The sequence below is a fragment of the Melospiza melodia genome, chromosome Z (assembly GCF_035770615.1).
Source record: "Melospiza melodia melodia isolate bMelMel2 chromosome Z, bMelMel2.pri, whole genome shotgun sequence".
Lineage (NCBI taxonomy): Eukaryota > Metazoa > Chordata > Aves > Passeriformes > Passerellidae > Melospiza > Melospiza melodia.
Genome location: NC_086226.1, coordinates 51,087,975 through 51,114,066, shown reverse-complemented (window position 1 = coordinate 51,114,066; position 26,092 = coordinate 51,087,975). Strand labels below are relative to the sequence as shown.

At 36.2% G+C, this 26,092-nt stretch overlaps 1 protein-coding gene across 3 annotated transcripts in view; it reads right to left on the bottom strand.

Annotated features, from left to right (window-relative positions):
- DENND4C (DENN domain containing 4C) overlaps positions 1–26,092 on the bottom strand; it is a 72,990-nt gene that overhangs the window by 27,903 nt on the left and 18,995 nt on the right. For all 3 annotated transcript variants that reach the window (XM_063180684.1, XM_063180686.1, XM_063180683.1), the window contains exons 2-17: positions 24,933–25,260; positions 18,633–18,885; positions 17,573–17,642; positions 16,615–16,784; positions 14,891–15,132; positions 13,981–14,047; positions 13,297–13,355; positions 11,783–11,927; positions 11,270–11,445; positions 7,600–7,700; positions 4,361–4,579; positions 3,228–3,373; positions 2,078–2,113; positions 1,723–1,853; positions 757–889; positions 126–332 (exon numbers count right to left, since the gene is read on the bottom strand). In XM_063180684.1, coding sequence (XP_063036754.1) covers positions 126–332; positions 757–889; positions 1,723–1,853; positions 2,078–2,113; positions 3,228–3,373; positions 4,361–4,579; positions 7,600–7,700; positions 11,270–11,445; positions 11,783–11,927; positions 13,297–13,355; positions 13,981–14,047; positions 14,891–15,132; positions 16,615–16,784; positions 17,573–17,642; positions 18,633–18,885; positions 24,933–25,243 — 2,466 coding nt within the window. In that variant the 5' untranslated portion in view covers positions 25,244–25,260. The remainder of the gene's footprint in view (positions 1–125; positions 333–756; positions 890–1,722; positions 1,854–2,077; positions 2,114–3,227; positions 3,374–4,360; positions 4,580–7,599; positions 7,701–11,269; positions 11,446–11,782; positions 11,928–13,296; positions 13,356–13,980; positions 14,048–14,890; positions 15,133–16,614; positions 16,785–17,572; positions 17,643–18,632; positions 18,886–24,932; positions 25,261–26,092) is intronic.

Here is a 26,092-nt window from a genome sequence, read left to right as displayed (position 1 = left end):
TTAAGGTGGCTTTAAACACAGGTCTAACCATAAGTATGCTTAACCTGGTGGTGTCAGCAAAACACACTGTGGTTGCACCTTGTCTTCTATTTCACAGTCATGGTAACTTTTTGATTTGCACTTGCCTCATCTAGTGGTTCTACTTCAGTTTTCCTCATTTTAATCAGAACATCATATGCCTGTTGCAGTGCTTTGACCTTGGGATGTGCAACTCTGACATAGGCTGGCAGGCAAATAAACCATAGGCTGTAACTATGACTGAAGAGACACTTAGCCCACTGAGAGGGGCTTACATAATATTTCTTGGCTAATTTATGGGCTGTTTTTATCTCCTGTAAGGGTGAAACAAAACACAAAATCAGATAAAAGACATAAGATCTTGAATCTAAAAATCTAACTTAGATGCTGGCTTCTGAGCATTTAACAAAAATAGACAGACATTCAGCTGAAGATCCCTTTTTACCATTCTCTTATTAAGATGCTCTGCAAACAAACTCTAGCATCAGGATCAATCTTTTTTTCCCACACTAAGCATTAATTTCAATTTAATTTTATATTACAGTCTAAATCTTAAAAATGCATTTGACAATAAACTGTAATCTGAGATGGTAATTTTTTAATCTCTTCTGTTTCTTTTATTTGTAAGTTACAGAGACCAAGTCTCTAACTTATAGTATAAACAGGCAGTGGCAGTTTTACCAAGAAAATTTGTATCTTTCAGTGATCACACAGTGATTACAGTGAGACTCATCTGACCTGTTTTGTCCTCTTTGCCATGAGTGCTGGACTATTTGAAATGCTGTTTCCAGCTGGGTGTCTGCTGAAGGAGAGCTTGAGCTCCTGTGGCCTGTCAAAGAGCTTGAAATCTAGCCGTGGGAAGTTTTTATAGCTATATGGATGATTTAAAAAAAAAAAAAAAAATAAAAGTTTTTCACATACCTGCTCATAGCAGGAAAGCCATACAAAGACAACTGATACGGGGAAAAATAACAAACAGGAGAATAAAGAACCAGGAGAAAAATAAACCAGCAAGATACTTTTAGCCTTATTCACAAATATGCTACAAGAAGATGCCTTGGACATTAAGCTGCCAAAGACAATGGAAATAAGAACCAGACTGCTAACCATGTCATGAAGGTCAGGAGAGCACAGATGGTGATCAACAAGGACAACAGCAAAAACCAGAACACTCATGATCCCATAATCAAGAGAGACAGGAAGAAACAAATTGCACCCAGTGTGTCTGAAACTCCACACTTCTTGCACAGGGCTGAAAAAGACTGAATGCAAGAAATCTGAAAAGCGGAGCACATGTTTTGCTTTTTTGGTTCACCATCTGCAGATCAATAGTACTCAGTAGAGTCATAACCCACCCTTCATCATTCCCAACATGGAAACAAAGAGCACTGCACTTGCTACAAAATACACACAAATGGTTCAAACAGGAAGAAGGACACTGAATACATGCAGAAAAGTATTACTATCAAGGTGGCAAGAAGTTATTGAAAAATTAATACCATATTCCACATGCCCTCACATATACACACCCAGAACACTGACTTCTAGAGGTTCAGAAACTTACCAGATTCTGGGCAGTTCATATCTTTCAAAGAGTTCTTCTGAATGCTGTCTTAAGGCAAGTCTTGCACCAGCACAGAACATCTGCCCTGCTAACCATCATAGACACCCTAGTTTCACTCTATGTGACTGTCTAACTTGTACCTGTATTTCGGTACTCGGTCCTGTCCATCATCAGCTGGTGGTTCTGGTGGCATTATGAACACTGTGTGTTCACTTTTTTGTGACTCATCAAGCTCAATCAAGCGTGTATCTTCAACAGAATCTACATCAACCTGAAAACAGAGTTTGGACATTAAGTACAGAGTTTATCTTTGTAACAAAATGTCCTTTACAATGTCAATTATGTTGGAATATGTAAAAATATATATTTAATATACACTGTATTTGTATATAAATTATACTTGTTCTAATTACTCAAATATCAAGTCTACAGCCTTGTATTTGCATTTTTATTTCATGATCAGATATTCCTAAACATTTTCAAGGGCAAAAGTACCTTCTCTCCTTTTTCCGTTCCTTTATCTGGAAAGAGCTGGGAAAAGAAAAAAAAGATTAAGAGTTTCTTCTCAATTCAAAATCAAAATCCTAAATAATTATATTAAACCTGTGCTACTTGCTGAAATATTAAAGAAGCAATGGCAATTTTCCATATAACTATAGAAGCAATTCACCTCTTTTTCAAATACTTCAGTGAAGAATCAGCAGTAATCAGTAATTCAGTAATCAGCATACTTTCAATCTGCTGACATTATCTACTGAATACAAAACCCTTAATCTATCAAAGGAAAATCCTTTCATTTTATTTAGTTGAGAGAAAGTCCTGTTTTGCAGCTTTTTCCAATATGACAACCTGTAGTAATAAATTATTAACAAAGTATTCTCTAGATGCATACCCCACATTTAGCAGAGAAAAGGAAAGGCAAATAAACTTTTGTCCATTCACAAATATTAATCTAATTAGAATCAACACTAAATCAAAGACTCACAGTCTATAATAACTTGTTAATTTGAAGGCTCAAAAACTTATTAATATGAAGGCTCTCCCAAAAAGAATCATGTACATATGCCTTAAAAAAATACAATTCTATAACTTGTAACTTTAATATTGTAAACTTGGAATTGCAGAGATGAGGCTATAAACTCTATTACCTACCTAGACCAAAACTATACTGATGTGACTACAATAAAAAAAATAAAAATAAAAAAAAGGAGCAATCTTTCTCCTAAAACATGCATGTAATGAAAAAACTACATAAACCAGTCCTGACCACATCTGAAATACTAGGCATGTTTAAAGTTGAAATTGTGGGAAAAACTACAATGATGTTTTTGGTCATGGCAGATGACCACTGGTAGCAATTCTACATTAGAGAGAGGAAATGGATGGTATTTTCCTGAAGTGTCAGCTACTGGCAATTCTCACATTATCTTATATATTGAAATCTTACAGGCCTTTAATTAAAATTTTCTCCAACAACACAGGAATTATGATCACACAAGAAGATGAAGAAAGGAAAAAGCAAAGACCACCAAGAATTCCAGTCCTTTTGAATACTCCCTGCAGAAGTTATGTACCTTCCCAACTAACGGACAGGACAGTAACACAAAGTGAACAGAAGAATATTATGTAGTAGTGTATTTTTCACCTTTTCTATGCAGTCATCAAAAAATGCCAAGCCAGTGTCCTTGTCACTCACAAAACTGCACTCTTCAATAAAGCGGCTGAATATCTGTGTCTTGGTGAGATGCGTGTAAAACTTTGTATAGGCCCGGTCTCTGCTTTTTAAAAATCCTGGTAATAAAAGGGAACACACAACTAAATACCAGTTAAAGTTCCATAAGAAATTAATACATGAAATGAGTTAATAAACATAAATCACATAAATCAATAATCAATATAAATTACTGAAGAGGCTAATACATAAGTGTTTGCTTTATCAATAACAACTACTTATATCTATTTGCATTCGGAAGATTAAAATTAACAGCATTTTTAATAGCTATTTTTTTTACATCCTTGGCCACCAGTCACACCCATGTAATCCTCTCTCACTCTGTTTGTTGATTCATTGCACAAAAAAAAGATTACCTTGTATAAAAGCATCCAACAGCTAAAACAATACTAAAATAAAAATTACGTTATTCTAAAAGGTGATGGGCTTGATAAAATTGAAAACTCTACAAATGATTACCTAAAAATCTCTTCTCAAATATCGTACCCAGTAATTTTTAAAAAATCAACAACGCCAAAAGAAGAAACAAGACCCAAAACACCACCACAGACAAAACCCCTGTGACATTTTATGTAGCATCTGACTCATGAACAGATCTGAATAGTTAACAGCGATAAGGGAAGTGACATTTGCCAAGTATCATTTATTGCTTGCCATATTTCGGATTTCTGCCCCATTTTCTACTATTTTGCCATTTCTATCAAGATCATTATTGAGTTTTTTAGCATTTTTGCATCATAGAGGCTGAGAAATATTTTTTAATTCCCAAGAGATGCCCTTGCAGAATATGCCATGATGAGAGGGAACCATGCTACTAAAAAAAAGCTTTTTCTAATACTGGAGCTAGGGCAAACCTGCAGTCCTATATGTATGTATCTGTGTTCCAATCAACTCTGAATAGCTTAACTTTAGACAACTGCAATTTTAAATATTGCCAAGAACTGTACTGCCAAAGGGAACTTTGACCTTTTACAGTTATGCAGCTCTTCAGCTCTGAAGCTGTAACACTGCCAATGCTATCAGCAGCTTGTTTGCCTCACCCTCACCTTGATGATCAAACAATGAATCAGCAGCAGTTGCTTTATTTGAAGGTGCCTGTGTGATTGGCTTGAGGAATGTTCTGTAACCCTTCAAAATAGATGCCATGAAACGGAGAAATGCTTCCTGGATCAACATCTCAAGTTCTATCATCTTCTTATGCCAGGAGAAATCTGCCTCTATAGGAGTCATTTCCACTGCAGAGCCTTCTTGAGTCTTCCTGTGAACTAGCAATGAGCAACACATACAAGCCTTTAATAAAGATTCAGTGCATTAAAAAATTTGTTTCTATTTGCCCATGTTCATAAGTGATAAGCACTAGAAATCCCGTGATTATTTTCCAGTTGAATGGGTTGACATTAAAGGTTACCTCAAAAGTGTGTTTTCCTAACTCATGTAGCAATCTGTGACACAAAACAAGGATGTCAGCTCAATTAATGTTACTTCATACTCAACTGAATATAGTCTTTAAATATAAACACAAAGCACCATGTGTGGTAGTTTTTTACACTCCCTGCCCCAGCCAAGCTCCTTTTGGGCTGCTTTACAACGTCCAGTTTCCTCAGGCATTCTCTCTAGGCCTTGGCAGTTCAGGTCCCCTTCAGCTCACCAGAAACACTGGCTGTTCTCAGGAACTGCTGCTGCTTAAAAAACAGTTCTTACCTAATGGATAGTCTTGGAACACTATTTGACTGAATCATAGCTTAAACAGATAATTATTATAATAATTATTTTTATTATTACTACTACTACTGGATTTTTTAGGAAAATTCCAGTAGTTTTCAGTCCACAGGATGAAGACTGACAGATGACTGAAGATATTAATTTTGTGACACTATGAAGATTAGTCCTAAGCCAGGTCCTCTTAGCTCTCCTGGGCAGCCATGACTGCACCAGCACCTAATTCTCAGTGGGACCTCTCTGAGCCCACCAGCTCTCTGGTTTGCCACACCATACTCTGAGGACCATGGCTGAAACCTGCTGACAGGGTCTGGGCTATCCCCTCCAGTACTGGGTACCACCCAACCCTCAAAGCTCAACCTGTCACCCCTTGAGTGTTGTCAAGGGATGGGATTACCTCACTGAACTCAAAGTGAATTTTCAACAAGTACATACACATTTGCATACAATTCTTTGGGTCTGTGTGCATGTGCGTGTCAATGGATTTAAACACACAATGGCAAGTACAGTGTCAATATTTCCATCTCAGATCTGTAATGAAGTTACTGTGGTGCTTACAGTAAATCTTAAATCACTTTGTAAATGTTATATCAGTCAAGGACTAAGTGGTGCTAAATCCTTTAGACAAACCTGGGGCTTAGTTTGGATTTGGCCCCTTGGTCTAAGGCTGACTTTGGATTCAGTTGCACCTAGGCTCCATCAGGAATTCAGAAAGCAAGTGGGTCCTCTCTGACTCTTGAGGTGTGCTACTCTACAGAAGTGCCTCCCCTAGCTGTTTATACCCTTGCACTTTTGCATTTCCAGACTTTGTTAAAATCATTCTACCTTGATTCTAATCTGATTTTTCTTTCATTCGTGATCAGTGATAGAGTGAATCTTGCTACTGAACTTTGTTGTGCTTTTGCAAATTCATATTAAGCCTGCTTTTGCCAATAGCTTTGTCGCTGATTCTTTAAGTGACCTAAACCGCTCATTTATTACACCATGTTTTTCCTGTTCTGAAGAATACACATCTAAAACTACTTTTCTAACATCAATCCTAACATTTTAGTGCACCAAATGGTGAAAATAAGTAAGTGACATCTAGAGTTTACTCTTGCATTCTTAAAAAACCAGCAGCAGGCATTGCTGAACATAACAGTTCCACACTTATAACAAAAATATCAGTTATAATAATAAAATATCTCTACATAAATATAAATAAATATTACAACACAGCTATTATAATATTGCCAAAATAGAAAAAAATATTTAACAGAGACCACTGGTTGTGCTCAAGACAGAATTAGGAAGTAATTCCTAATGAATGATATGCACTGCTGATAAACGTAAAAGTTAAGATTTTCTAACAGATGAAGTAAAGGCTATTTGAAAAAAAATCATAGAAAACTAAGGCAGGAACACCTATTTCTTAATTAATATCATTTTTTGCTTTTGTCATTTATGAATTTTCTGTATCTTAGGTACACCTATGAGGTCATTATAGTTTCCTTCCCCACAACAATATAACTTTACATACCCTGAACCATCTTACCTGAAAGAATCTATTTTCAGTTAGAAAGAAACGATACCTGAAAACTGTTACCAGTTAGAACTTTGCTCTTCTCTGTCAAAGACATCAGACTGAATACAGCCAGTCATTATTTTTCTTTTGACAAAACCATTTGCCAAAAATTAGCTACTCTGTTATTGTGGTAGAACAGTCATTATCTAAGCTATTCACAAGCACTGGACCCAGGCAACTACCATCCCATCAGCCTCCCTTCTGTGCCTGGGAAGATCATGGAATAGATCATCCTAGAAGCTATGCTAAGGCACAGGGAGAACAGGGAGGTGACTTGAGACAATAGCACAGCTTCACCAAGAGCAAGTCCTGCCTGCCCAACCCAGTGACCCTCTGTGATGCAGTGACTACATCAGTGGGCAACGGAAGGGCTAGAGATCTCTAGAACTGTGTAAAGCCTTTGACATAGACCCCCACAACATCTTCTCTCTAAACTGGAGACAGATGGATTTGACAGGTGGACTGCTAGATAAGAAATTGGTTAGTCCCATCCAGAGGTTAGTGGTGAATGGTTTAGATCCCTGATGGACATCAGTGGTGTCCCTCAGGCGTCCACATCAGGGTCTGTGTTGGTTATTTATCAATAACACAGACAAAGGGATCGAGTGCACCCGCAGCAAGTCTGAAGATGACATCAAGCTGAGTGATGCTGTTGACATGCCTGAGGAATGGGATGCCATCCAGAGGGACTTGAACAAACTCAGGAACTGAGCCCATGGAAATCTCGTAAGTTTTAACAAGACCAAGTGCAAGATGATGCACCCTGAGGTAGGGAAACCCCCAGTACCAGCACAGGCTGGGGGATGAACAGATCTCTGCCAAGGACCTGAGGGTGCTGCTGGATGAGAGGCTGGACATGACCATGACTAAAGAACAAAAAAAGAGATTCAATTCTAAGAATTCGTATTTTAAGAGTCTAACAAAAAAAATCACACTGCATGTGATAGGAGGAAATCATTACATTTATATACTACTCAGAAGTTCTTATTGCATCTATTTCACCTGCTGCAAGCTGTTGGTGCAGTTTCTTTAAGGTGCTGAGAAGACTTTTACATGGCTTTTTAGGGAACTGCTTCCAGTTGGTGTTCTTCTTATCATCTGATCTAAAGCACAGGAGAGATAAAAAAGGACATATAAAATAGAGACAATATAAAAAAGAATAATGTGAACAGCTTTAAGTTTCTTCATTTACAGAAGATGGTACCTTAAAATTATTTTGAAATCTTGTCACTGTACCTATTTGTTAAAAATAAAAATTGGGACTTACCTAACACAGAATTTTATTTATTCAGATACACAACAGCATAAAGTCAGTAATGAGTAGAGTTTCCTCCAGTCTGCAAGGAGATCTGCCTTCAGATTAATTTAGACTCTGTAGACGATTTCTCTTTCAGATTTTTTATCAGCCTTGCCAGTATTATTGAAGCACATTCTTCTGTATGTGATTATTATACAAAGTCTATTTCTAGACTATGCCAGTCCATAAATCGGCCACACTACTGCTCCTTCAAATAAAGGCAGTTCTGAGTACAACATGTTACTGAAAGAAGCCAGATCAGTCTGACAACTTGATGATCATACGGAACTTTGCTATATGTCTATGGCAACCCAGTTCCATCTTCACAGTCTAACAGGTACTAGAAAGACTGGGAATTCAGTTCACAGCTGGAAAATTATGTGCTTGATTAAGCAGTGGGGTAAATTGCTTAAAGGGATGCTCATCCACTTTATGGATAACAACAGATAAAATATAAATAAAATTAAGGGAATAAATCCCAAGAACTCCTATGCCTCTTTCTGGAAGGTAGAAGATGGGAGAGAATTGCTGTTACAGAGAATATAACAAACCTCTTTGCCCTGAAACCTAACCACTTATTACTACCCAAGCTGATACTGGGACTAGTTGTTTTTGCACTTTGCGTCTGTGTAATACTTGTTCCATTATTATTTGCTTTATTGCCATGAACAGAAATATCTTAGAAAGGAAGCCAATGTTCATGCAGTTGAAGAAAAAATTTCATCCTTTTGGATGCTTTTGCCCATTATTCCCCCACAATAATGGCATGCCTATAAACAATACAAGTAGTACCATTCCAAAAGTGACAGGAAAAAAGTCCTGCCTAGAAAATAAAACAAACTTTCAAATCTTTGCCCTAAAAAGGCTAGCCAACATTGAAGGCTCATTAAGTATCACAGAGAGAGTTAAAAAAATTAAAAATAATAAGGAAGATGCTGAATGAATAAAAGATATTTTTACTTATTTTTAAATTACTTGATTTTATTTTAGATATTTAGGTATTTTATTTATTATTTATTTTGACTAAAAGGTATTTAGTATTTTTTGGTACAGCTTAAGAAAGCAGTATACTTGCTCTGGAAATTGATTTTTCTATTACGCAGTCTTTCCAAGTCAGCAACAGTGCTATTAAATGCTTTCACACCTAAACAAACAAACAAATAAATCAAGCACTACTGCATTGCCATAGAACTACAAAGGGCCAGAAACTGATGTGGATAAAATCAAATGAAAAAAAATCTTTATTCAGTAACAACACAGTATTTTCATAATTCTATACTATTTTCAACACAAAGTGCTTTATGGAGATTTGGGCTTACTTACACACCTCAAAAACTGAAAGATACATTCATTGCCAGGTTAAAAATGCTTTATAATGCAGCTACCAATACCTCACATTTACCAAAGTCAAAAGTTACAGATGCCAAACTCCTCTGGAAGTCAAATATCTATAGATGGGCAGCAAAACCAGAAGAGATAAATTCATTACTGAAAGAGAAATGGGCTTATAAGACAGTAAAAGAAAGGGTGGGAAAGCCTTTCCAGCTGACTGCCTCATAAGAGGTCAGCCATTAGTAGATTTTTAGTTCAACAACCAATCCAAGTAATGTTGGCACTTGGTCTTTCTAACAGTCCTAAAGTATCTTGATATCCCTAACTCCCTGCAAATTTTCCTGGTTTCATCTCTATTTTTCTGCCACACAACCCTCAACTTCCATTCTACTTATGAACAAAAATACTGAGGTATTTTTCCCTGCAAGTATCTTCCAATGATTAAGTCATCTGTCATGACTTTATTCAATACATTCTTCTTTCACAATACCTACAATTACTCTCTTGGTGGCATAATACTTTGTTATAAACTGATGAAAAATTATTTTTGAAGTGTTTTTCATGGAGAGTTAGGGGAAGGAGAAAAAAACACCAGACAGAAAAAACAAACACAATTTGTTTCATTGTTTACCATTTCCTGTGATGCTACTAACAAAAAAATGAATGTCAGTAATGTAAAGGAAACATTGGCATCAGTAGAGGAAGGATCCTTCTGAGACAGTAAAAATCCAGCAAGCATTTCACTGTTCCACTGGTCAAATTACAAACTCTAACTCAAGTGAGTAAAAAAAAAGACAAAAGTTAAAAAATTACATGGTAAGTAAAACAAAATTTGCACAAAGATGTGCACTTGAATTAGTGATGATCACCCTCATCTTGAAGTAGCTTATATCCATCTTTCTATTTATGTTCTAGTTAAAAATGGAAAAGTAGTTACTAATACTGAAAAAAACAATTTTTCCTTTCTGTTATTTGTACTCACATTATAGAAACCCAGAAGAATTATTCTGGATTAGCTTCTCCTCAAGAAGGTGCAAAGAAACTGTTCAAAGAACACTTCAATTTAAGAAAAGTACTATATTACAATACAATAATTAAGTTAAAATACTTTTGAATTAATGTAGTGAGACACCAAATTTTGCTTGATTGGTCTCACAAAAAAACATGGTCCTTGTAACTTCAGAAAAATTTCTTTATGAACACTAATATAAAGTAACCCAAGTTCAAGATAGTGTCAAGAATTATTATGAAAGATTTGGAAGCATTCATATTCATCTAGGTTGCTTTAAGATGATCAAGTCTGACCACCTAAATAACACTGTCATGACTACCACAAAACTATGTCCATCACTAAAACAAGCAATGCATCTATATGTCTTTTAAATACCCTCTAGGGCTAGTGATTCAGCCACTTCTCTGAGCAGTCAATTCCAATGCCTGACCACAAGTGAACAAAGTTTTCCTACTATCTAATCTAAAGCTCCTGTGGTGCAACTTGAGGCCATTTCCTTTAGTCTTGCTGCTTGTTGCCTGGCACAAGAGACTGACCTCCACCTGGCTACAGCCTCCCTTCAGGCAGTTGTAGGGAGTGATAAGGTCTTCCTCAGGATCCTTTTCTACACACCACACAACCCCAGATCCCTCATCTGCTCCTCACACTCCTTGTGTTTCAGACCCTTCACCACCTTCTCTGGATATGCTCCAACACCTCAGTGTCCTTCTTGTGAAGTGCTCAGAACTGAACACAGCATTTGAGATATGGCCTCAGCAGCACCCAGTACAGGGGGAAAATCCTTTCCCTAGTTACTTACCATTGTTACTGCATTTATAGCAAGATCACACTTCCTATAAAAATGTGATGCAGAAGTGTTGATCCTTGACTTACTAAGTTGTAATTTACTTATAGTTTTAGAAATGAGAGAAAAAACAGGGACAGTAAGAAACAAACCATGTCGGATCAAACAGCGTTTAACAATTTTTTCTCCTGAGCACTTCAGCAATCTCTTCATCTACAGAAAAATGTAAAATCTCCATAGAACTTACATGTAGACCATGTTTGTGTCTAAGTCAACGCACACAATATCCTGTGGTGGATCGTACAGATCAAAGTATCGTGAATCAACTCCAACAATAAATGGAAGAGGTGCACTGAGTACGGTGGCCAGAGACAAAGGACAGAGGGGGATATATGGACATTGCCACTGAAACGGAAATATCATCTGAAGGAAAAATTAAATTAAATAAATGCATTAAAAAAAGACAACAGATACTGCACAAGAAAAAACAAGAAGTTACTTGCAGCACATTGAAATGGAATTACTAAAAGCTTTATAACACTATCAGAAAAAGGTCCCCAAGTTTGTTACTTTAATACATTATAACTCTCAGTTAGCTGTGCAAAAATCATGATCTCTAAGAGTTACTAGATAGAGCAATAGAACTAAATGCTGTTGTTATGACCATTTAGTACATCAGTAATTTTAATTTAAAGCCTTGTTACAACTGTGATATTTAAATCAATTTCTCTTACTGCAGTACAGAACACTTTGTACTTACAGCTACTACAGCTTCAGCCACTCCTGTCAACACAGCCGGTCTAAGGGAATGGAGGAGGATCTTGCCTTCTAGTAATACAAAGAGTAACAGAGTGGCACAGTTTTCTGGTCCAAGATTCATGAGTAGAGTGCTAAAGTTTGCTCCACTAAGGAGTGGATGGGAAAGGAGAAGAAAAGAAAAATATTATAGAGTTTAAAAAAAATTCACTACTATTAAATTTTCTGACAACTGCCAATGTTTGGGATCAACTAGTTGAATGGTGCTAATACACATCAAACACCATCTAACTAATAGCTATGACATCATTTTAAGGCTTGTACCACCCGAAAGAAACATAAATTTAAATTCTATTGCTAAAGAAACATACACTAAACCATGATAGTGCTAAATTTGCATTGTTTACAGCACTCTCTCTCAGACATGCACTCACATCTTGTCGTCACACCAACAAAGCAAAGCTAATTCCTAATTCAAACGAATATATCACCAGGAGTTTCATATGATCAGTTATCTCACACAAGAATCACAAACTAGAGTATCCATTTGATCTTAGAATCACAGCATCAAATTCCTGTGTGAGTCAAAATTAATCCATCATTCTCTTGGAGACATACTTTTATTTTCTGTGGTTTAGCCTCTAATCCATTTGTTGAGACTGTATGCATTAAGGAATGGCACTGACATCTATGAGTACACGGGTGTAAAATCTGTCCTTAGAAAGGTTCTTACATGTTGTTCGGCGATTTAGTGCCTGGATGCAATTTTTTATCCAAATGCTTGTGTAACAAATATGATTAAAGATGGGATTCTGCATAAAGAATATTATATGATAATGTTATCATCATATGAGGTTATCATCATATAATCATATGATTGTATGATAATGTTAGAATATTATATGATAATGGGTAGAGAGAATAAAAAGGGAGAAGATTTTGGTTTTTAACATGAAGACAAAGATGAACAGAAGTGTTAAAATAAAACCACGTGTCACAATCATAGGGAGGTCTAACCCTGAAGATGCAGGAAGCATCCACAGACACTGCATCAACCTTCAAGCACAAATACTAATTTGGAGGCATACCCTTGAATTCCCAAAATGTTTGCACACTTGTGCAAACAATGGATTTCACCTAACGGCTTGATCCAAAAAGGAGAAAAAAGCAACATAGCAGTCTCTATGCTATTAAATTTTGCTTACTACACTGGTTCTCGAAATACAAGATCTTTAAATACGGGTACTTTTCTCTCCTCACAAATGTCTTATTATTCCTTTAGAGTTCCTGCAATAATCTGGCAATTCATCTTTATTTCAGGGTAATTAGTGATCTTATACTTCCACAAGGGGCACGTGTATGTCAAGACAAGACTGCGTAACATTATAAACACATATTGAGCTTCCTGTTTATAATACCTCATGATATTGCACTAATATTTGACTTTCTTCTATGATTGACTCCTGCTTGCCTCTGATTTTTTCAAGTAGCATACATTTAAAGCATTAATAATGATACCTTAATGGCAATGGTGTAGAAACTGGCTGTGACAATATTAATGCATCATGGGCAGAAAGCTGAAACACATAAAGTAATATGTGATTGACAAGAACAACCCCAAAGTTAATACAGTATAACATTCCAATATAAATATATATCAATAGTCTCATAAACTGCCTGGCATACAGACACAGTGGCTTTGGGACTCGGGTTCACTAAGTGAACAGAGCTCATATTAGTCACCGAAAGAATTCTGAGAATTACAGGAAATCGTCTGTGACTCAGTGTTGAGCATGTAACTGCTGCTGGGTGACTAAACAGAGAAGCACAAGAGGCAGCACCCCAGGGGACTAACCTCTGCCCCACAGCAGTGGGTGGACAAATGAGGGGAAGTCAGAAAACAACTGAGGTAACGCAAATGGTGCCTATAAAATGAAACCATAATACTTGGCCGATATTTCAAAAGTGCAAGTAGAACACTTTTGCCATCCACACCACCTCAAGTATGAAAGAGTTTGTTTCCTTTGCTAAGTTGTCCTAGGATTATATCAATGTGAGAGAAGGCCAGCCCATCCACCCCCTCCCCTCTCTCTTCCAGGAGGTATGTGTTCAAACCCAAGTAAAAAAAATAAAGAAAGAAACCAAAGGAAAGAGGAGGTTTGCTGTTGCTGCAGGTTAAAATGAATGAAAATTGTTGCTTACCTGCACAAGAATCCTTGGCCTTTGTGGTGAAGGGAAAGGTATATTGTGCATAAAATGGGATATATGCCTGCAAAGAAGACAAGATACTAGAAAAACAGCACCAGGGTGTAATGAAGGCCTGTAAACAATGTTAACTAAATTTTAGAATTAATATAGTAGCATTTTTTAGAAAGACTTTTAAGATTTATTTACTCTTTTCAGAAGTCCAAGAGTCTGTTTATGCAAGCCAAAATGAAGAAGCTTCATTCACTCAATTTCATGTCTGAAAATTAATACTAGCAGCTTCAGATATGTAAGCAAAAGATAAGAACATACTGGCATTTAGGCAAGCCACTTCAAATCCCAGGCAGCCTAACCCTGTTCTCCAGTTTCTAAAGAGATTCTGCTAAGAGAAAGTATTTTGTTGGATTTCTTAACATCTATCTTACTTGAATGTAACATAATTTTCCAGCAAACTTTCAGGACCATGACAAGCATCCTCTGCACAGTTTGCACGCATAATCATAGACGTGAATTAGCAGTAATGCTTGGAAACAAACATAGATATTCACCACTGATGTACAGCATTACTGAGCTTACATTTACTAAACTAAAACACAGGACTGGAAATATAGCATGTATCACAGCACAGCCTGTTCTAGGCTTGATGTAGCTAAAAGAAAGGTAAACAGGCTTAACATACTCTAGAAAAGACCCAAACTAAAATCCAGTTAGCTTTGCTGGCACTGCAAGAGCCAATACTGTTAAACAGAAGCAGCAATAATTTGTACCAGTACAACATAAGCTAAACAGTGCGAACATGACGGTGGGTGAACTATAGCAACTATAGCAACTGTGACATGCACAAATCACATGATTTCTTGAGCTAATGACTACATTCCCACAGCAACTTCAAAAATGTTTTACATACTTTTCAATGGGAAGAGGATGAGGTCCAGAGACAGAGAGTTTGTAGATGAACATAAGAAATTTTCGAAATGCTTCAAAGAAAGGCCAGTGTGAGAGAAGACAGATGCATTTGTTTGAATTGATGGACTTGGAAGTAATCACTTTTCTCTCTACAGTTGTCAGAAGACCCAGCTGTGATTGCTGTTTCTCTGTTAGCAGCTCCCGGGGATAAGGCTCATAAAACTGGATAGCAGCACCGTAAACCTACAAGATGAAGTGAAACAGCTAAGCAGGCCCAGTATTTAACAGGAATATGGGCTAGAACTTTTGATGCACCTTTAAGTCTTTGGAGTTTGCACACACTACAGTGCTTTTGCTGGTACCTTATGAAATTACTTCATTTGTGTAATATGCACAAAGCAACCCTATAAACAAAATGCCTTGAACTTTCCTCTTCATTTTCATTGCACCTTCCTCAACCAGTGAGAACTCACTTGAAAGGGAAGGAACCAAACCTTCATTTTGTGACAAAACCTTATCCATGAATCATACGGGTCAAGAACATCCCCAAAATCTCAAACCCAAACCCTCATGAAATGTTACTGTTCAGTAAATTCCCCTCTCTTTACCAAACTAAACAATAAAACTATTTTAGCTTTGACTTCTCTCATTTTATTTAAAAATATATTTTCTAATACTCCTTATCTATTTGTCTGTGCTTCATAACTGAGTTATTCTGGCAAGCTTAGCAAAAATGAATAAGGAAAGAAACCAGTAGCAGCTACTGCATTCCTCCTAGCAAAAGAAGTATTAATATTTTGAAGCAATGTGGTTTTGTTCTGTTTGGAAATGGACAAGTGTGTAAATATTTTTATTAGGGGAGTGAGACAGAGTGGAAGTTGAGCTGTTATCACAACAGAGACAAACTGATTGAGAACTAATCAATCACACACTGATACAGAGAACCAATAACACATTACAGTCACTTACTCCCTCATACAGTTCACAGACATTCACAATTGGCAAGCTGAAACAATGGCTGGGAGACCAACCCTAAGCAAAGGCTCCCTTGCTTCATCAAGAGTACCTCTACTACCTTCCTGCCTGTAATCTAAGTCACACAATACATTTTTAGTGCCTTTGTATGCTGATGGCCTTATACAGATTCAGCAGACAAATCTGAATGTTAGAAGACAGAATTCAGATGTTCTGAATCTTTTCCTTCATGCAAATTAGAGTCTTTCACATACTACCTCTCAAAGCACACTTCTCTTGTCCCTGCCTTCCTGCTTTCTGGTAACTAGTTTTCAATTCACATGCAGAGATACGTACACGGCCCTATTACAGAAAGTCACAAACCCTGTTATATAAAGTCACATCGAAGTGTCTTTTAAGGTAACCAAGTAAAAATTGTAGCAATTGGCTACATCGCTAATACCTGTGTTAAATTCTCTTTCATATATAGACTACACTTCCATTCCCATCACATGAAAGAACAGGGAAAGCAATGTGCTGTGAGCTTTGGTTTTGTTAAGCGTACATTTCAACCTACATAGGAGTAAACAGCACGTACTCTTCAACTGCTTCCTGATTTGGTCCAGTTTCATCTTACATGAAGGCTTAAGAAATATAACTTTATAAGGGAAGTATTAGACAATGTATTTCTCAAACACAGAAGAAATAATCCCTATCTAGCTCCATAACAGCCATCTGAAATAAAAACAAAAACACGTTGTGGAGCCATACCTTTTCTGCTGAAGAGCAAGTCAGTACAAATGTTGAGAACACTGGTAGTGGATATTTGGTTTGAGGGTCCCAGCATTCAATAGTAGCTCCCATAGGAAGGCAGAAGAGAGGTACAGAGTCTGACAGTGGAAATGACTCATAGTTCTCTTGAGGATATCTGAAAAGTAAGCCTCAAAGAAAAAAGAAAAATAAGCACATTTGCTCTGTAGGCCATAAATATTACAAACAATATATTTTCCACAAAATATGGCCACATCTACACAACGCTGGGTTTATTATTGCTGCTGATCTTGCTTGTTCTGTGAACAGCAACTTCATTATCTATTCTTTCAACTTCTATTTGATAATTTACTCTTTTTAAAGGAATTTACTGTACTTACTACTCAGCAGAAATGCTTCTGTGAGTTTTTCTGGGCTTCTTCATAAACAAAAAATAATCTGTAGCAATGCATTAAAATTTTTTTTTAAAGCCAGACTTGTCATTTATTCAGAATATTTTTCACTCTCTTCAAACAAAGAACAAGAAAATAGTTGCAGAATTGAAGGAAAGGAACACATTAAATTTTCAAATTTAACAGAAGATGTTTAAGCATAGAATGAAATACAAGTAAACCTGAACAGGATTTTAATTATTCCTTCTCCATTATTACCAACAAAAAAATATGAAGTCATTTCTTACATGTGTAATGTTTGCAAAGACAAAAGTTTGCTAAAGCTCCTCAGTTAGCAAGCCTGTCATGATAAGAACTAAAATAATAAAGAGAAATGTTATTCCTTTTTTTTCCTGGGAAAAAATAAGGTGAGCAAAGAAGGCATTAGAGAAGCTGATTTCAACCAACATCCTCCAGGCCCGGTATTCTGACAGACAGCACTTAAATTTTTCAAATTATCATTTTATTTTAACAAGGCATTTGAATCCTTTTGTTAACATGTTTAGACAGTTTCTAAAATTACTTACCAGCTTTATATGCTAAAGAGTTAGAAGCTGGCACAGACTTCTTGTAACAAAGGTATACACTGGAACCCCACTGAAAAACACAAGTTTCATTGCAGAATCAGCAAAGATGACAACAAGGAACAGAAATCACGCATTTGAATAAACTCCCTTTACAAACAAATCAGGTATTTTAACAAAAAACACTACAGAATAAAATGACCAGCTGGCTGCTGAGTGCATGTAAATGACAAAAATGAGAACTCACCCTTCTCTCATTTTTAGACATTACAGGATTTACATAAAATAACCACACCACACACAACCACACTACTCTCTGACCTATTTCAACAAAAGAACAGGCAAAAGTGAAGCAGATAATTTCCACCTTGATGTTTCCTTGGTTATTTAAAAGTAGAGTCTTATGGGGACCCATTACAGGAAGTCAAGTTCTAATCATCCTAAATCATAATTTGAAGCTTTTATTGTACTTCTATAAACTGGTTATTGACACAGTGTTTTTTGCAGTTTGGCTACCTATACTCTATTAAAAACCTATTACTATTAAAAAAAACTCACTTATTCCACTACAAGTAAACTAAATGCAAAACAAACTAAAAAAAAGAGAGAACCAATTAAAGCAAAGCACACTGAGAAACTCTAAGTAGCAATTATCATCCTTACAATGCATTAGTAACACAGGCATTAATGAATCACTAAGAAAAAAGCGCTTCTGCTTCATCCCAAGTGTCAGCCTCTCCTAAGGCTGTGGGAGAGATAATTTTAAAAAAATAAATTAAAACTTCATTGCACTAATCCTATATAGCCCCTAAACATGAATATGCAAACTGAAGTAGCAAGTAATCAGTACGAAACAGTAATTTTCAACATGAAAGGAAATCAAAGCAACAAAACCTACAAAACATCTCACACATGGTATAAAGAATGAAGGAATTCTGATGTAGTGATAGAACACAATTACAATAGTACTAAGAAGAGTTTAAGGAGCCCCTCCTTTAAATATATGTGTTGGGCTAAAAAAGAAAAATGAAAGAAAAAGAAACTCAGTCTTACAGATACTCACCATACCACAATTTAAATTCTTATCCACTTTACAGAATGTGTGAGGAGGGGTTTCCCCTTTGCTGGTAACAATAACACAGATATCTGTCACTGCCAGGGAGTTCTGGGGTCGCACAGGAGGGGCCCTTCGGTAGGTGATGAAGATGCGTTGCGAAGAAGCTGAGCTGTTGTTAACGTTGGCGCAACGACCATACGGAGTAGCTTGGATCACCTCACAGCCCGAAATTATGCGGTCCTTCCCCTCGTAGAGAACTCTGCACAGGAAGGAAACACTATCATGAGCATTTGGAGAAACTGTCCATCCATTAGCAACCTAGGCCATCCTTGCAACATTTTATCATGAATCTTATATATTCTCTTTCATCCTGCAGTACCTGAGGTTGAAGAAACTGCTCAGAAATATTTAAAACTATACTGAACTCTCTGTGGGAACAAACCAGAGTTTCAGAAAAATAAAATCAAGCTACATTGAAAGGGATTTAGTTATAGAACTAGTTGGAATGCTGCACTATCAATGAAAAATAAATACATTTCACTTTAAATTGCTTGCACACATCACAGTGGATAACTTAATCACTAAAATCACTGCTAAGTCTTTTAAAACTTGGGTTTTTTCTGGGTTTTTTGTTAAGTATTTTTTGGGTTTGGGTGAGTTTTTTTGTTTGTTTGCTTTTTTAAAATAAATATTTTTGGAAAATCACAACAGAGGACAGAAGTCTGCTTCCTGTCTTGGAAGGAGACCCGGACACCAGCTGGTTCATCACAGGTCCAGTTTATTGAAAAAAAACATCAAACACTTATACAGCAAATAATAAGCTTATGAATATTCTGTGAGCCAGGCAATCTATTGGTTAAACTATACCATTAACTCATCCTCATTCCTTAGGGGTAACATCTCTCTTTTCTCATGTCTCTTTCACTATTTGTTATTATACTACAGCTAGGCCCAAGGACACACTATCTAGCAGGTGCAGAACTTGGAATTAGCCACGGTTTTGTATTTTTCCAGTCTCTAGCAGCTAAATTCTCAACAGCTTCCCAGATGAATTTTTACAGAAAAAAAACAATCCAAGCCCAGTAATAATTGGCATTCACACTTTGAATAACAGTGCTTAAGAAAATGGGGCAGGAAGACAAACTAATACTTTGTTCCACAATAAAGGAAGAAACAGTAAGTACAATTGACTGTACACCTAGAAAGCAGAATATATATTACATATCTCATATATCTTATACATGGCTGTACAGCAATATTCATGTGGTGCATGACTTTTTTCTTTTTGCAAGATCACTAACTTAGATCATCATATTTTTAGCAAAAACTGAAAGATCCTTAACAGCTTCACAGCAGCTAAATAAGCTATAATGTTTCTTTACCTAACATAAAGCTATTAGAAAGTCATTGTGAGAAAAAATGTGGAAGTTAAAGCGCACACCTAAACATTTCTAATGCACAGATGCTATTACAGGGCAAGCTTTATCTCCCATTCCACACCCAAATATGCAATGGCTCCATTTGCTTGGTTCTCTGCAGTATGTACAGAGTACCTGTCACCTTCAAATCAGTTTTTATCATAACAAGACATAGGATAAAGGTAACACATTAAACCTCTGTACTTTGTGATCTCCAGCTTCTCACTTATAGTCCCTCACAACGTTAAAATAAGAAATAACCAGGCAATATGTATTTACTGTCCCCAAATACCTTTGGTTAAATGTTTGACAGACTAGTACTAAGTACATATTTGAAAACTTCACGAAGTCATGTCTCTAAGCTAAAATAAGTCTTTTTTCATATCCAACTATTCCCAGAACTTAAAAAAAAAAAAATTACTAAACTTCCAAAATTACTTAAAGACTACTTCCACAATTACATTGGAATATGTAAAAATTACTGTTTATTATGATTTAACACAAAATACGTCTTGTCATAGTATTGATAAGAGACATAAATTACAGTCATAGAATACTTTAAAAAAGCAAAGAAATCACATGAGTTGGGACTATATTGATGTAGCTATCAGGCTGCCAATTTATTCACCTAGTTCATGGAGGACAGCAATATTCAACAATGGTTTCAGTGGTAAAGACTCTGACCATCAGACTTCATACATTTTAAACAATGTGTACTTTCAGAACCAGCCCAGTACCAGCATTTCCAAGTCACAACATTAGTGTTAATATACTATGTACTGGTTCAAGATATTTATAGAAAAAGTAGGTGTGCCTGAACTACTCCTAAGCTAAGTAAAATTCTGGAAGAATACTTATTTTGCTCCTCCATAAAGTTAAAGAGCCTCAAACAAAACAGAACCCAAACAACTACAATGGCGGCTGCTTTCAGGCCACATCCATTGTGCATAAGGGAGTTTACATGAATCCTTCACATCACTGTCTACATCAATCAGAAGAAAATACTAACAGAGCAATCTCCAATAAAACTTTCAGTTCAGTTTTATTTCAGTTTCATGTATTTTAAATAAAACAAAAATGATAAATTTATTCCAGAAACATTTATCAGCTGTCAGCTTATGAGAAGGAGCACAACATTAATCAGACTGTTTCAGCAGTCCAATTTAATAACTTTACAAGTATTGTAAGAAAATTACTTTAAGTGTTCAAGACTTTATCAGTGGGGTGACCTCTCACCAAATGAAAAAAGAAAATGAAAGCAATGTGCACCTCTGCATGTACACTGGAGAAGTATTATTAAACCCACACCATTTCCTAACCTCAAGCATAGTTCACAAGTTACAGTATGATGCTGTATCTGGAAGCAAACCGAAGAAAGCCACCACCCATGAACCACTCAAATTAAAACATGGTTTTAAGCATTCAGAGAAAACATTCAGAAGTGATGCGTAAAATAATGCACGACACCCTGTGTATACAATGTCCTCCCTGACAGGGTAAGTTTACTTCCATTTGTTTCAACTTCCAAGTGTCTGCCTTTGATTAATAATTACTGATCACAGTTAGACTTCTTTCCTGCCTTTTTACATATATAGTTTGGTGTCAATCCTAAGTACATATTATTTGCTACATTATTCTATCAATGTCAATACAGTTTCACTTCAAGCAAAATGTAAATCAGTTTCCTCTAGACGTCAGGTCCTTTGCAAGCAAAACCAAAAGAATCTTATCATCTCATTGTAAGACTGTTTGATATTGTATGTGGAAGTTCTCTCACACCCAGTTTTACTGATTTCAAAGTGTACTTCAATGCATCAGGTAATAGAATTTACAAAGAGGAAATACAACCTTGTGGCTGTTGAGCTAAAAATCATAAACCATAAAAAACTTTACTCTGGAAAATCATTTCAAAACAATCGGACTTCTGTAAATTGCATTTGTCTAACACTGCTGTTGAGTTTGACTCCTTCTCTAGGTCCAAACACAATCCTGTCTCTCACAGTTCCTAGGCAAAATACACCTTTATAACTCCTCTTCCTCTCTCATTTTTCAAGTATTGAAAAATGAAGGAATTTATATAAATATTGTAAGGTCAGAAAAGTGGTGGATTAAGAAAAGGGAAAAGACTGAAAGACTTTTTTAAAAGACTTTTACTTCTACTGCCGTCTCTAGTATTATTTGTCTGAACAAAAAAGTTACTAGTTTCATCATTATTACCCTACACTGTTCTAAACAACCAGCTGCTGTTGTCACAGTAGTGGGATTAAGGAACAATTGAAGATGCTGACTGCTAAGAACATCCTCCAGTTTCTATTACTCTTCTTGAAATTTGGGTTCATTTTCTTTCTTGAAATACCTCTCTAATAAAGAGCATCATCATCATCAATTTGTTTAGTTGATATGCCTGCAGACATTTTCAGAAATCAGGCATATAGAATCACAAGGGTCCTTAGCACAGAAACCCTAAATGAAAGCTTCCAATGCCACTTAAATTTTTTTTTTTAAAGTTTAAAAATCAGAATTTCTTTACTTACATAATGCAAGTCAGCTAACTTTTGCATTACTTGGTATTACAAGGACCTCTGCTTCAGGCAAGAAGTCTGGTATTCTTTCGTTTCTATACTAAGTGTTATGAATTGCAAAACAACTTCTATTTTAAAACAAACATTTCTCTGTCCAGTTTTTCTTCCATGTAAGAAACATATACTGAAGGGCTAACAGATCCCTAACTGAAGTGTAAAACATAGAAGTGAGATTTTGTTTGAAAGTCTCACTCCACCTAAACCAAAACAGATCTCAAATCTCAGTTCTTGTCTTTTTTTGGAACACCAGCAAAAAAAACTGGTGAAGAAAAGAACAGAATGACAGTAACTGAATTATTTCATAGACACACAAGCCTAAGATACTAAATTTTACAGCTACATTTATGAAGAGGATCTTAAGAGATCATTTATCCTAGGAATGAACCTTTATTTTTCCAACTAATATTTTTTCCAATTAATCTGATTAATTCTGGAAAATATAACATTCAAAGGCATGACACATGGCCTAACTGTGTGCAAGTGAGTAATTGCAGCACGAATTCACTCTTAGCAACTTACAGACACTTTGATTCAACAAGCAGTGGACAAATGGAAAGGAATGAAGATGGAGGGAACAGAAATACCAAACACAAGGACAGGGGCAGACAAACAGTAGAGCATATCCCTATATCCCTCTCTTCACCAAATGTCATTTTTCCCTGAAAATAACACTGAAGGAAATACAAAGACAGACAAAAACATTCATCAAGAATCACTTGAATGCTCCAACTATGACATAACTCAATTTTATACATACACTAACATAAGAGCACACATTTCACCCTTTCAAGGGATGTACTCTTCCTGTACATATTGAGTTCACTCACCATGTCAGACTGGCTCAAAGGTAAAACATTATTTCACACTGGTTCTTTAATAAAGTAATAGGAAACAGCATAAATTAGCCTTCAGACTGTACATGCATCGCTTGCCTGAACTCTGCTTTTATCTGAACACAATGGCATTCGAAGACAAAAAAAAACAAATAAAAAAAGATTGGTCTACCCATCTCTTGAACATAGTTGCAAAGCAGGAGGAACAGCAGGGGGAGAATATGCATCGTTGCTCAGAGAGAAAAGACTGCCATGATGTATTAGGTGCGACACCCTAACTTGATCTGTCTACAACAAAATACAGAATAAATACTATTTGCCAAATGCCATCATCTTAGCCAACTACTTGCCTACTTTGTTTACAAAATCACCCCAAGCATTCAAGCTGCCAAGGTCATAGGAGACACCAAATACACATATGCTAGCCAAGTTGCTTCCTTAAAGGCACATGCTGAAGACTGATTTTTCATTACTTCCTTTGAGGAAACACTCCCAGTAGAAATGTTTCCTTCTATAGGAACTTAATGAAGCTTAAAAAATCATCCAAAATGTAACTTCACACTGTAATGTCTCTTCTTACAGTGCCAGTCACACACATGGGAAAAGATTAGATTAAAAATCACCTACTGGAATGCAGGTTAGATGATCAAGATGAACACAAGTTAGAATGTACGAGCTTAATTTTACAACTCGAACTATAATCCTTAAGAGCGAACTATCTTGCCATGAAGCTGCTTTCATTATTCAGATTTCACTATCAGTCTCCTCCCTGACTGAACACTGTCAGTAAGCACATAAATTGTAGGTCAAAAACAGAATATGTAGGCTTCAAGCCAAAGCATTTAAGCTTATAAATGAAAATAACTAAATGGATTATAGCATATATATAGATGCATGATTTTTACTCCCTACTATTTATTTAATAACTAAGTAGGGAGAAAAATAAAATTCTTTATTTTGCCCTAATTGTAAAAGCACCCCACAACCAGGCTCTACTTTCTTTCTCGTTATACTTCCAGTCGCTCTACAATGTCCTTATACATTTTTAAGTTGTATCTTTCACCATAAGCATTAAAGTGAATTCCAAAGTGATAATTTTTGACTTCTGAAGTCATAATTTTCAGATAAAGCATGTTAATGTTTCTGGATTTACACTACATATTTTCTATAAATTAGTTCTGTGTTATTCAATTATCTTTCATAAAACTGCAGCAGAGAACTTAATTTCTCATTTTTATCAGCTTCATCTCTCCCATCCTTTCAACTAAAACATCATCGTTAATTTTAAAAAGAGAAATTCACTAGATGACTGACACTTTGTTCAATGTATTCAATACAGAAACACACAGTAAGCAATACAGATTCAAACAGGACTTTTAAAGATGTTTTCTCACAACTGTTTTCACCATCATCTACGAAGAATAAGATTTTATCATTATTTAAGGAGGAACTGAACTGCCATAGAAATCTCACCCGATGTCAGTAAGAGGTGGCTTGTCCCGGCCTCTCTTGTAGCACAGAAAAAGTTCAGGACTCTTTAGACTTCCATAGTTTAAGTTGGCTTGGAGGGCTGTAGGGGTGGCCTCAACACAGGTATATCCCTCTGGGACAGTTTCACCAGCTGATTTAATTATCACAGCAATGTCAGTAATTGGAGCCTTGGGACCAGTTGACTTTGTTTCATGTCGGCTGATTTCTTGGTCCAGGAGGGTTGCCGTGTCTGTATCAGTGAGCCCTGCCACTACGAAATAGTCAGCCACCCGTGGACCTTTGTCTTCTATCATGGTTATGTCAATACTTCCTGGGTAAAAGAAAGAGAGAAATCAAACACTGCGCTTTCAAACTCAAACCCTTCTCTCAGCAACTATGAGGATTTAGAACTTTTGAAAAAAATTTTTTCAACTAGAAAAGTACAGAGTTATATACAGAGTTCATGAAAATTCCATGAAAACTACAAAACAAACTTTGACTTCTGCTGCACAAAAAAGATACTGAAGGATATTGCAGGTAATCAGATTTCAGTTCTAGCACCACAATAGTAATGTTTTCGCACAAGGAAGTTTAAGTGAGATATAGGATAACTCAAAGCTCTTAACATAGCAGCTACACAGAAAAGTAATTTGTGTTATCTATTAGACCAAACTCTTCATGGGCTATACGTTGATGTATGTATCCTGGTCTGAAAGCATTCATATTTTTCTGCCTTTGCATGTGAGCAATATGACCACAGAACCAGGTTGCCTTTTTTTTTTTTTTTTGACACAGAGAGAACAATTCCAAGTACAGGCTCATCACTTTATCTTCTGCATAATTCATCCATTTTGTTTTATAACATAGGCCTAATAGCGAAGTCTTGAGACACTCAGCTGGCAACTGTAACATCTGGAAGTCATTTACAAAAATCACACATCCAAACCCGCATTTCATCAGCTGATCAGAAAGTACACATCACTGCTCAGCTGCACATTCCAGATCTGGAAAGAGCTGTTCTCTCAACACCACTGATGTTCACTAAGCATATGAAATTAAAGCAGTGAAACATAAGTTTCTTTTAGGACCATAAGTTTCTTTTAGGAACCTAGCTGACAGCCTATGCTCAGCTACCTCAAGTACTACTTCAAGTTCCCAAATCC